Genomic DNA, 13107 nt, shown 5'->3' on the forward strand with positions numbered 1-13107 from the left:
CCTGTATCCCAGAAGCATCTCTGCCTGCTGCAGCAGCATCCCTCCTGAGGCAGCCCACAAAGCCATGCAGGGAACTGGAGTCTGCATCTGGGAACAAACCCAGTGAGAGACAGAGCAGGCACCAGGCAAGAAAGGACACTCTTTCCCAGTAGAGGAAGCTAAGGGGAATAAGAACAGGCTGAAACACTTATTTCAAAATGGATTTTATTCCAGGCATTAAACAGATTCTGGCACATGCTTTTTTTTGAAGAAAAAGGAAAACTAATCTGGGTTCCACATAAATTACATCTGGCAAAGTGCAACTTACAAGTGAGTGGGAAAAATAAACCTTTTGAATCCGATTTCTGTACAACAGTAGATTCAGCTCCTCTTAAATAAACTCCCATTGGTTCACAGCACAGGAAATTACAGTAGATGCTCTGATACAGTAACAGCTTTCTTTAAGGGTATTACCAATGCAAATTCTCTGTCCTGACAGTCTAGGGGCTGTCTAAAGTAAACAGGAAAACAAAGGTGAGCAGCTGCTTGGTCTGACTGTTACAAATAATCAGCTTGTTTGAAGAAATGCTAACAGACACCTGTTACAAAACATGGCACTGGGTGGACCTTGGGGAAAAATAGAGATAACATTGTTCTTCCTTCCCTTCAGTGCTAGGGAAATGTAGAGTATGCTAATAATGAGTTTGAACAAGACTTTGTTTATTCCAAGAAGAAGTTCAGTTAGCTCACACTTGACAGCAGCCTTTTGTAATGTACCTCTTTTTCAGCAACTGCTAAAATACATTGGAAACCAACAGCTTCCAAAAGATGATGTGTGGGGACGTCTGTGTTGAGCTAAAGCAATGCTTTGGCTGACAGAAGAGTGAGCAGTTGGGACGTGACCTCAGGCAAAAATTTCCAAAACCAGGTAGAATTAAAAAATGAAACTCCAAACTTCACAAGCAATTTAAGTTATTGACATCTAGCATATGTCCACCTTTGCCCTTTCCTCCCACAGGCCACAGCACCTGAAGAAGGAGTGTCCCATCTTCAGCAGGCCCAGCTTAGAGCCCAGAAGGATGCCAGTTCACACTCTGCCAGGAGAGCAGTAGGAAGAGAGGCACAAATAAATCAACACAGCCAGTCCTGGTGTGTCTGCCCCAGGAGCAGTCAGCAACCTCCAGCATGGGGGCCAAACACACAGCCAAAGGCAGCAGCCACCGTGCTGACAAGAGCCCTTTGCATGAGGGCTGGCCCAGAGCTTGGGGACTGTAAATAAGCAGAGCTTCTGTGGTCTGCAGCAGTCAGGAGCATTGTTTGTAGAGGAGCTGGGTCCTGGTCCCAGAGTGGTTATGAAGGAGGAACTGCAAGAAAGCTGCACACACACAGTGGGAGCAGGGAGGAAGGAGGCAGTACCTGGTAGAGGAGTGAACATGCTGTTAGCTGCAGCACAAAAGCTGCTGGAGAGTGAAATGGGAGGAGGTCAAATGTCCCACTTGGGCTGTGCTTTGATGAAAACATGTAATCCTTTCACACTTCATTGTATACAGAGCTTACATATAGTACCTGCTCAGTGGCCCTTTCATCTGTCTTTGCAGATATTTTTGCATCAATATTTTTCAAGTCGGGTAGGTAAGAACTTGACTGTTCCTGTCTCCTACTGCATAATGATGCTATTCTGAAAGGACCATTTCCTGTATATCCTTGTTTAAAATGCAGTAGCTAATAGGGTGGCATCTCTGCCCTCAATGGGTCTGTCTGGCCCACTCTCATTCCATTCCTAGGCTATTTTCCTTCCTTCTCTGCCCTCTCCTAACCTCAGTGGTTCTGGCCCAAAGCATCTCTATACAGGGGCAGAGAAATCACTGCAGAGTCAGTGCCCTCATTTCCACAGAGAAGAGCAGCTGCACCATTCTGCAAGGATCAAAAGGAACTCCCTTGTGAGTTTTCACAGTGCAGGAAGGTCATTCTTCTGGCTAATCAGGGCTGAGATGGGGATCCGATATCAAAGTGAAGGGGGAGACAGGATAACAGCTCCTGCCACACGATGGATTTAATTTTTTTAAACCAAGAACAAAAAACACTGTCCAGTTTTCACACTAAGCACATGCAATGTATGAAGAACATTATCTGTTCTTTTGTCAAATATTTGGGCTAATACCAAGCTAAGAGAAAAAATTAAAAACAGATACAAACATGATCAAAAGCAAACAGCTGTTCAGAATCCAAATGAACAACCTGTTTCTTGTACACAGATCAGAAAGGATCCAGGCAAGCAATTGCCTAATGAAGATGGTCCCACCATCTGGTTCCCCTGTCAGGTTCTTAGAAAGGAGGGTTAGTTTACAAAATCAGTCTCAAGAGGAAAAATTTAACAGATCTAGTTAGGAGAAGGTAAAGTTATGGGGGCTTTATCTGTATAGGTAAGCATCCCTTGGCAGGTTTGAAAACCCACATATGGCTAGAGCTGACTAGTAACTGGGAGCAGGATTGGGATGCTAGCTAGAGACCACCAGTGCCTTTGGTACTTCCAGAACACAAAGGAGCCTCTCTCAGGGCAGCCCTACACTGTGGCAGCATTTGTGCAGGGGGCAGTTTCAGCTTCACCAGTTAACCTCTCCCCAAGGTGCTTATCAGGAAGAGAGAGGGGTGTCAAAAGCAGAGCAGCCCCAACCCTTTTGGGGTTTTGTCTTTGTCCCTTTTGTCTTTCTCAAAGAGAGAAGGAAAAGCAACTAGACAAGGGAGTGGGTGGTTTGTCATGCCAGGCTCTGTTCACAGGGGCTATGCAGAGCTAGAGAGACAAGCATGACAACTGTGGCCCTGCCCAGCCAGCAGCAAGAAGTCTGCTATGACCTAGGGGCTGACCCCTTCTGTCTCTCACAGTGGGGATCTGGGTGGGCTCCTGCCACAGCCTGAGCCATGTACAGCACCTCTGTCTGCGTGTGCTGCCCACGCAGCTCTGTGCACCACCTTTGGTGTGGGCTGCAGTGGGCAGTGGCTGGCAGCACCGGGAAGAGCAGCCAGAGAACAGTGCCAGCTCCCCTAACATCCCCAAGGGTTGGCACCTGTCTCTGACTCGCTCCACCAGAACGTGGTACCCTGAACCTGCAGGATTGGGCCACTCTTGGAGGCTGGGCTGGCATTCCACACATAAAAAAGCTGGAAGGAAGACTTGAACAGGGAATAGTCTCTGAAACAATCCCTGGTTAGGCTGGTAAAACAGATTGTCCCTTTTCAAGCTCTCTTGTCAGCACTGCCTAGCCTCAGAACATTTGGCTGTAGGGCAGCTTGTGTGGGCAGAGGAAGGAATGACCCCACCAAAAAGAGGCGACAAACCTGCCCCCAGGATCTGCTAGCTCCTTCCCAGCCTCTCCATTGATCATGATGACTCTTCTGGCCAGTCCTCACTGAGAGACATACGCATAAATGATGCATGATGTTAGAGCAAAAAGGCAGGGAAGCCAAAGAGCTACCAGTGTTTGTACAAGCATAGCCTAAGCTGCTGGACTGAAGGTTGTGGACTCTGGATGCAGAGAAAGGAAAGGATAAGGAGAGCTGCAAGTACTGGGCTGGGTCCTCCTCCATCTGTAGGTACAGCTGTGCACAGGCATCAGCTACAAAGGAGAACTTAAGACAATAGATGGGAAGATTTTGACAACTGTCCTGATTCCTCTCACTCCCAGCTTCTTCTCTGAAAAGCTCAAAACCATCAAGTGCTCAGCTGAAGTGGTGGCTTACTGATGAGCACAATGAAAACATTTAGGGTCAGACATACAAAACCATTCCTCCCTCCCTGATCTCCTCTGCTCCCAAAGTCTCATGCACAAAGAAACAAGGAGATCCCTGTGCTACCATCATGTTGCTTGTAGAAGCTCCCACTGTTGGCCAGGTACACCTGCTTGGCAGGGGTTGGTCACCACTCTTCCAGTCTGGTTATCCAGGCAGAGACCGCTGACAAAGTGTTGAATGAAACTGCCTTTCATCTTCCACTTCTGTGAGAAGACAGAAAAAACAGGATGTTACTTCCATTCCCCAACAGAATGGTGACTTCCAGTTGAGGGTAATCCCAAGTAAATTCCAACAGCTGGGGAAAATGAATATCTGGGCAGGGGGCAGCATCTCTAAATCAGTGGACTCCTGTACTAACAATAGCTGCAGTTAAGCAGGGTCAGGGTTTAGCTGAGCACAGGGCTGGATGCTCAGAAGCATCTAGAAAGCAAACAACAGTACTGGTCACAGCACCAAGCCCTGGTTGAATTCAAGAGGCACCTGGACAATGCTCCCAGGCACATGATGTGAGTCTTGGGGCATCCTGTGATGGGACAGGAACTGGACTCAGTGATCCAGATGGGGCTCTTCCAACCCAGTGTATTCTATGATTGTGTGATGCTATAATACAAAAATTAGCAAGTAATGGCATTTTTAAAGCATATTATAGTCACAATTTCTGGGCCATTCTCTGTCCTGGATACCAAGATGCCCACCAAACTTGAAACCCTCCTATGGTTGCTTTCCAATCCAGGGAAAGCAAAGCACTGACATGTCTCCCAACACTGAAATCAACCTATCCATATAAAGTAAGAATCACACTTCCTAATGTTTTACTGGATCTCTCTTATCCATTGTTCCCTCATCACTTCATTCATCAAATTCCAAAGGTCTCATATACAACCCTTTCCTGAAGGTCCACTTTGGTTGTGCTACTTACCAGCAAACAAAAATAAGTCCTAACCTTGAATTTAAAATTCTGCTGGGAAAGGGCTATACCTTCCATCCCTGCTGGAAAAAAACCCCAAACCTGGGAACACTGTGACTGATAATGAAGAGAAAAGTAGAAATGAGTCTGTGGATTTGGGATGTCCCAGATGGGGCAGTGTCATTCATCTCCAGTGGGGCACAGCTGAGCTCAACAGGTTGAGAAGATTGAGGGGTCTAGGCTCCAGGGATTTTTCCTTTTATTCTTTTCAGTCACACAGTTAGAATTGTAGTCTGGGTGCTCAGTCAGTAATCAGTAAAGAGCTTAGGAATATTATGAGGATGTTTTAGCTAACTCATGAGATTGATAAACAAAAATAAACAGTTTGACAATACTGATGGATCTCAAGAATATTGCAGAAAAGATATGCAAAGGGAATTTTAGAATTTCCTGCAATATCTGGACAATGTCAAAACCTACAAACATTTTAATTTTTGGGTAGCATAGCAAAAGGACTGCCACATGCTGTGTGGTTTAAGATACTCAGTTATGTTCACATATTGCTGGCAGCTGTTATGTGTCTTGGAGGGCAGGGCAGTTGCAAAGCCCAGAGTAATCTGTTGCTCCTGTATCACGTATTTCATCAAGTCTAAATACCAAAGGCAGCATCAATTTGCACTATTGCCAGCCCTGTCTGACAGGACAACACTAAAGGAGAGCTGTTTGTGCAGCAGGAAGAAGCTGATTTGAATGGAGAAAGGGGCAGAGGAATGCAGTGATGATGGACAGGAAGATACAATGCAGTCTTTGCACTACAATACCCTCACCAGCTGCTGCAACTCACTGCCTACACAGGTCCCAGAGCCATCTGGCTCCCATCTGGCAGAAGCCTCCCTACGAAGAGCTGAGGAAGAGTTAATATCATGCAGCAGCAGCTATAATGATGGAGTGCAAAGGAGGGGATCTCTTCCCCTGGCAAGCTGTGCTCTGTGCCTGGCTGGTGCCATTGCTGCACAACAGCCTCCCCAGCAGTGTCTCCCAGAGCCACAGATGCCCCAGGGAAGAGCCTCTTGACCTTCTCCAAAGCACACCAACTTCCTTGCCCTCCACTTTCTCTCCACCTCTCTATATTTGTGAATTCTCACTCTCCATGCTCCACTGTGCATGTGTGAGATGAAGCTGCCAGCTGCCTCCCCCACACACCCCACAGCTCACCAAAGACCCTGCTGCAAAAGAATATGCTGAGATTTGAGATGGAGGACAAGGCCAGCTACCAAGAGACATGGGTTTTCTTCTTATCCCCACTGGAGGCTTGCTCATGTTACTCCTTCAGAGGAGAGACCTTCTCCTGTGGCAGCCATCCCTGCAGAGCAGGTACCCACTGTGATGTCTGCAGGGAGAGTCTGCAGCAACAGGCTCAGCAGGACAGCAGCAAACACTCCCCAGAGCACATCTACTGCTGCTAACAACATCAATCAGCTCCTCAGTGAGTCACACCACTGGAAAGCCCAGCATATCAAGTCACCCCAGACCCTTTTGTTCAAAGTAAAGCGGGGTGGGATGGGGAAGGGAAGGAGGAGAGAAGGTGAGAGTTGAAGGTGAGGCTCATCTGGGCAGCAGGGAGGTGCCATGTATGTAGCTGTTATAAAGCATACCAACAGTAAAAGCCAAAGTAGGGCTCCTCATCTCAAATGCATGAGCTACTTTCAGAATGACAAATCTTACCTATTCTGATCAGACACTCTGCTTTTCTGCTCTTCATGAGATACCAGAGCAACTCTCCTGACTTCACCTGAACCTTTCACAAGGCCTGACTGCAGACCACAGGACTAGCAAAGACAGCCCAACATCCTGCCCTGCAGGGACACATCATATCTCAGAGCTCTCAGGAGGGTGAGCAGTGGCAACGGATGGGAACAGGAGCCAGGACACTCATCTCCCACTGTCAGCCCCCTCAGAAAGGAGCCATTTAGTCTAAACCAGTTGCCTGGTGACATAGTTACAGAGGGGTCCAAGGTACAAGCCCCTTCTGGGAGGGCCCAGCTTTCTCCACAGACCACAAGGGAAGCCTGGACTGGTAAGTTTTAAATGACAGCAGTAACGACCACCTTTAGCAAAAAAATAAATAGAGTAGACACCTCCTGCACACATGTTACATGGAGTCCTCTCTTCTCCTACACCCAGACATTATGACTGGGCTGTACTTGTAAGGAAAGCTTTTGGAAAATACAGGCATTGCACAGTCTGAGAAATTTTGGCTTGAAAATTCTCTTTGGTCTCCCTTTCCTGTACAGATGGAGATAGTACAGTTTCCTGGTCAGAGTAGGTTTGGAGTGGAGATGGAGGAAGGAAAAAAAAAATCCATTTTTTCTTCAAAATACTGTGTTTTGATCCTCTTCTCCAGTGTCAACTCAAAATTCCCCCCAGTTTTTTGCGAATCTCTCTCTCCCTCTTTTTTATCTATCATCTCAAATTGGTTTTAGGTGGCTGGATAGAAGCATTCCACACGCAATAACTAAGAGAAAAGTGAGAAATAACCAGTCATCTTCTATCCAATATATACAAGAGCAGAAATTGTTTACACTAGTCTAATTTTTCAGGAAAATCTAAAGTTTCCTTTTAACCCTCAGTAATCCAGGCAGTGCAGGGTTTCTCTCAAAATCCTAACTGTGAAACAATGGAATTGGCCAAGTTCAGGAAGCACAGCTGAGAAAGGCAAATTTTTTCACGAGGACTGAGATGCTTCAAACAGAAATGTATGGAGAGCTGATAACTGAAATAGCCAAGGATGCTGTAAGTTGTGATTGAGTGTATTTGCAGAGCCATGGGCAGCCTGAAGCTGGTCTTGAACACTAAATTTTAAATATATGAGTAGAGACAGAATATGGAAAAGCTCACACTGGCATCCAGCAAATACTGTCTTCCTTTGAGCACTTAAATTTGTAGAACTAAAGCACAACTAAAAGAAACTCTTGTCTCCTGAAAACTACTTTCAAGGTATGGCATATTGCCAGTATTGTTTTACCTGCTTATTGTCATGAAGGTGCTGAGTCAGGTGCTTTCAAAATACACAGGCTTTCTCTGTTTTTACATAGAGTATCCCAAAAGAAAGTTGCATTCATCTTCAGGTAATATTCACTGAGAAGTAAAGTGGGAAAAATTTCCCAATGGCATACAAAAGGACACAGGATTTCAAATAATGTTTGTCTCACAAGAACACTCAGCATCCTCATTTTCAGGCTGAGGTCACATTCCTTCAGAACATTTTAATGAAATATAGCTGTTTAATAGGATTTCTCAGCATTTCTTGTTCTGTTGGGAAATATTGTGCCAATGTTTCTCATTTTCATTCTCTTGTTTTAGGGTCTGACTCTCACTTTGCCTTCTATTTGTCCTCGCTATAACACAAATTAAAACACCACTCCTACTGTCAGTCAGAGCCAAAAACCAAAGCTGAAGGCAATAATTTATTGTGCACTCAACTAAAAATGCTATTCTCCAAATAACATTATGGATAACATCCATCTGCTTTGAAATCTAGTTCTGATTATGCAGAATAGCTTTTGGCTGGTCTTCTGCTAGCAGTGCCAGCTGTTGCTGTTGAATGATCAACAGGATCATGTTGCCAAATAGATTTCATTTCTGGTTTCTTTCAACCCAAGGGAGTCTGAGAGCACCAAAAATCATCTGAAGCGTGACTACTGTCTCATACCCTCCCACCTGCAAAATTCTAGACTTATTTTGAGGTAATAGTCTAAACACAAATCACAATACTCTAAAGCCTCTGCTAGAGTATTACCTATATGTCAGATGAACTGGTTTTAGCACTCAAAATTAACAAAAAATTATCTGTCCTTGGGAGATGCTTAATGCAGAACAGCTGTGTAGCATGGGCACAGCTTCAGCATGTTTGAAAGCAGAAACCAACTTTAGGAGTTGTGTGATGCTGTCATAATGATCTAACCAATCTACTCCCAGGACACTAAAAACCAAAGCTACCACATATACCATCTTTTGTCACAAATGTTGCTTTTTCATGACTCAGACACAGACATGAAATCTACATCCAGAAAAATCCACACATCTTTCACCACAGATCTCTGGTGACAGTGACAGGAAATCTGTTCAAGCGGGACTTCCATTGCTTAGGACACTGTACATGTGATGTGTGTGATGCAAGGTGCCCATGCTTACCCTCCTCCACTCAGACCACATCACATACTGAGGGCTCTTTCTTGTCATTTCCAGCTCTGCAAAAGAGCTCAGCTGCCCTCCCTCCACCCTCCATTCAGCTCCTCTGACTTTCTGAGAAGCCCACTTGAACTGAGAAGTGGGTACACTCATGCACAGTTTGGAAGCGCTGCTCTCCCCCAGCACTTGCACTTTGGGCTGTGAGTATCCATGGAGAAACAAGACAAGCTGTAGGGCAGCTGAGGGAATTTGTTCCTTCCAGCTTTGCTCTTTCTTGGAAATCAACCTCTCAAATATCAGGAGGAAAGAGAATGGAATAGTTTACAAGATAACTGACTTCTAGCTAATTAAAATCTAATGTCAGTGTTAACAACAATTACTGTTGTGTTTATGGAAGGAAAGAACCATAACAACATTCCCTAGGAACACAACAAACTTGAGCATTGCAAGTAGAATTGGCTTTATAAGAAGAAATCTGAAATGGGAGTTTGGGACTACAAAAACAACCCCAACGTTTAAGAGCATTTAAAACCAAATTACATTAAAAATTCAAATGCATTTCTCCCACTTCATCCCACTTTATCCATTCAGCTGCAAGGTAGTTTAGAATGGCAGCTGCAATTCAAATCAATCTCTAATTATTTGAAATGCTTAAATAAAATCCTAGCTTAGAGTCAGTTAGTTAAATCATCTGCTGGGTTGAGTCTTGGTGTAAGTGCAGTTTGCTCACATAAGGTAATGGAAAACAACAGCTCACACTCTTAAGTGTGTGTATGTCTTTATAATGAGCCTGTAAATAATCAACACATCAAGACTCAATAAATCCTATTCCAGCAGCAGAATAAGCCTGCTTGTGTTACTGTGAATTAATCTCTCTTCTGGCTTCTGATGCAGCCTGACTCCACCCTCCTTGAGGGACCCTTGTCCTTCCATGACAGAGGAAGCAGGGAAAGACAGCTGATTTTGGCAGCTGCTGAAGTCCTCTCTGCTGCCAGGGAAGAAAATACTGTGAGGTACATAAGGAGAAACTAAGTGACCTAATTATACAGCAATGGGATGAGTGATTGCCAACAAGAAAAAGGATCAGGCAAGCACAGCCCACCTGGGATACCCTTGCAGATTAATCCAAACTCAGAGTTTTCCCAGTGTATTCATGGTGACAACTCTTCAAGGCATTTTTGCATTAACCAACCCTCCAGAGGAAAGTCTACACAGGTTTTCCATAAATGGGCAGGACTGGATTTCAGTGCTTTCTTTCAGGAAAAACTAATTTCAAGGATTCATATAGTATTAGAAAGTACTGAAAAAATAAAATGCTGGTGAGAACTGATCAAAGCTGAGCTGTCTTCTACCTTTGGGCTATCAAAACAACAGACATGTCAGAAAGCACAGACTCAGCACAGCCTTAGATGACAGAAAATTTGTTCTCTCTTGCTATAGAGGGAAGCATGGGAACTAGGAATGAAACAAGTCCAATCTGCTGTCTGCCAGGGTTGTGTTGTTCCCTTTTGTGCTTTGCCCAGTTCTGATAAAAAGGCACATCACATCTCTGCTGAGGGCACCCCAGCCATTGCAGAGGCCATCCCTTACCCAGTGTTGTAAGGCAAAAGGATTGACTTGTCCTGACAGATCAGGGATGCACATCTTAGATACAGCATAAGTCAAAGAGCTGCATTTTGTTGGGAACATTGCTGCTGTGTATTTTTCCTCTAGGGAGCAGTTTAGGTGGAACATGCAGTGCTTTATGTCAGTCAGTATCTCTTAAATGAGTTGCATGCACTCAGTTTTAAAGGTCTGCTCACATGTCCAAAGACAGCACAAAGAAGAACACAGGTATCTCACTTCAAATTAAATAAACAAATGATAGCACATACCACCTTTCCCTTAGGTATCTCAAAGCAGTTGCCTCACCTACCTCTCTTTGGTGCTATGCTTCATCCATGCACCAATCTGGCTGCACATAAGCTCATCCAAGAAGCAAAGTTGGGGTATTGCTGAGCTGGAGCCAACCCTGCTGCCAAGGGCCCAGGCAGAGCAGACACCCACACACTGCACCTCCTGCTTGGTCACACACTGTCTCACGCATCCAAACTTACAAAACACACTAGAGAGGGAGATGCAGAAGGTGGAAAGGACTTTAATGTGCTTTGGTAGTGCTGGGTTTGCCCCTGCTGAGAGAGAGGTGCACAGTTACCCACCTGTCTGCCATCTTTTTGACTGCAAGCTTCCAGTGTGATTTGAGAACCAGTAGAGAAGGAGACAATGGAAAGACACTTGTCCTGCTGTCTAATTAAAGGGTCACTGAATATCCACTCCTTTGGAATAAGAAAGAGAAAGGTTCCATTAAGATCCCAACAGTGATCAGATGAGGGAGAGAGAGCTTTTTCTATCAGATATTTAAAAAACCTCCATCTTTTGTTCTCTTCCTACAAAAGGCTCCCTGGGAAGACTACCACAGCAGATGTCACCTGATCAGAAGTTTTTGCTCAGGTGTGGTGCATCATCACCATTTCAAAGGCTGCAGCTGGCTCCCCTTACTATCTGAGGTGTCTGATTAACCCATGATCCCATGCAATTTTCTGCTCTGCAGCTTTACAGATGCAGGCCTACAATGCAAGGAGCCCTGACATACATAATGTGCAACTGCTCCTGCATATTTTACACACCAGACATGCGCTCTAGCAGGTATCTGGGACCTATAGATTGTTAAGCAATGCAAAACATATCATATGCAAGCATATCCATATATCACCAGCATGCATAAGGGACATGTTGATTAATGTTTTCCTTCCTCTGACTAGATGAATACCTGACCCAATCAAATGTTACTACTATACTTTCCCCAAGGAGGAGATACAAAATACAGTAGGTTTCAAAGATTTCAAATGGTAATGACACAGACCAATGAATGAGTCAGGTTAAATGGCACACTGAATGCTGGCTGCAAACTAGTTTCCAACAGTTAACAGATGTGCATATGTGATAACAGATGTGAATATGTATTTTCTGGCATAAAATACCCTACTGTGACCCTTAACTTTCTCAAGCTGCTTCCCTGTTGCTTTCAGTCACCAACAGAGTCTGAGTGCAGATCTTCAGCTTGTACATACCATCACAGCTCCAATGCAGTTAGGAGAACTGCATCATATTACTGCCACTGGGGTCAGCTATTTAAACCCTATTTGTGCTTTATACTGGAACACATCTGCAATACAGCACAATTCAAGTCACCTGCAGCTACAACTGAGCGACAGAGCAAGGAATGTTTCTAATCCCAAAAATTCTCATACACACATGCCAGGGTAGTAGCCACACACAGCCCCAAAATGGTTCTCAATGAGTCTGTCACTCCCTGAGTACCTAAGCACCTGTTGTCCCTGAGAGATTAAAACCTTCACATTCTATGCCTGACTGCTGAGTCTGTTGAGCCAACAGAGCTCTGAGAGATGGGCTTCTTTTTCTGATTACTACTAAAATCATTACAGGGCCAAATTCTTCCTTCCTTCACCTCCATGTAACTCACCAAGACCAGAGATGGCCCTTCATTCACGTAATTAAAAGGGAAGGAGCAGGAGCAAAGCAGCAAACTGAAGCCTGCCTTACCTGAGTGACAGGTGGATTGTTCACCGACCCTTTACAGTTTCCCATGCCAGCCAACACATTCCCTGTGGTATCCTGTGCCTGAGACTCCAGACAGTTTCCTCCTTGTCTAATTATTCCTGGAATCAACTCTTTTTCAGGAATCCTTGAAGTAAAATGACAGTTGCATGGTAGTTCATACACAGAAAAGTACTTCCACATCTATAATGGCTTAATTGACTCCTGATTGAACACAGTTCCCTATATTTGACAGAAAATGAACAATATTATGCTGTCCACTGGAAATATCTGGAGGAGGCAAAAATCAAGTGAGAACTTGGTCAGAGGACTGGCACTTTTGTTTCAGAAGGCATACCAGGATCTTTAGGGGTACCCTAAGCAGTTTCATGTGATAATTCTAAAATTCTGAAAGAGGCTGTTTCCAGCAAAAAGCCATATCCACACTGATTTGCTCTGCTTCTTCCTCCCCCCTTTTCAGTCTTCTCCACAGCTAACACATATTCTTGCCTCAATGGTAGGAATGCAGAGATGTGTAAAGGCCAGACTGCAGCTGGATGTTTCAGCCTCCACTCACAGCCACAGACTGAGGTGTAAAGATGTGTTGCCTTTACTGAGCTGTACAGATGTGCGCTGGTTTGCAC

At 44.7% G+C, this 13107-nt stretch overlaps 1 protein-coding gene across 2 annotated transcripts in view; it reads right to left on the reverse strand.

Annotated features, from left to right (window-relative positions):
• Window positions 1-214: 214 nt before the first annotated feature.
• GALNT16 (polypeptide N-acetylgalactosaminyltransferase 16) overlaps window positions 215-13107 on the reverse strand; it is a 75286-nt gene continuing 62393 nt past the window's right edge. The window contains exons 13-16 of one of the 2 annotated variants that reach the window (XM_030949297.1): window positions 12470-12611; window positions 11065-11181; window positions 3832-3971; window positions 215-1395 (exon numbers count right to left, since the gene is read on the reverse strand). In XM_030949297.1, coding sequence (XP_030805157.1) covers window positions 3834-3971; window positions 11065-11181; window positions 12470-12611 — 397 coding nt within the window. In that variant the 3' untranslated portion in view covers window positions 215-1395; window positions 3832-3833. Of the gene's footprint in view, window positions 3972-11064; window positions 11182-12469; window positions 12612-13107 lie in introns of both variants that reach the window. The other variant, XM_030949296.1, reaches the window with a different exon arrangement.

The sequence above is a fragment of the Camarhynchus parvulus genome, chromosome 5, assembly GCF_901933205.1.
Source record: "Camarhynchus parvulus chromosome 5, STF_HiC, whole genome shotgun sequence".
NCBI classification, from domain to species: Eukaryota; Metazoa; Chordata; class Aves; order Passeriformes; family Thraupidae; genus Camarhynchus; species Camarhynchus parvulus.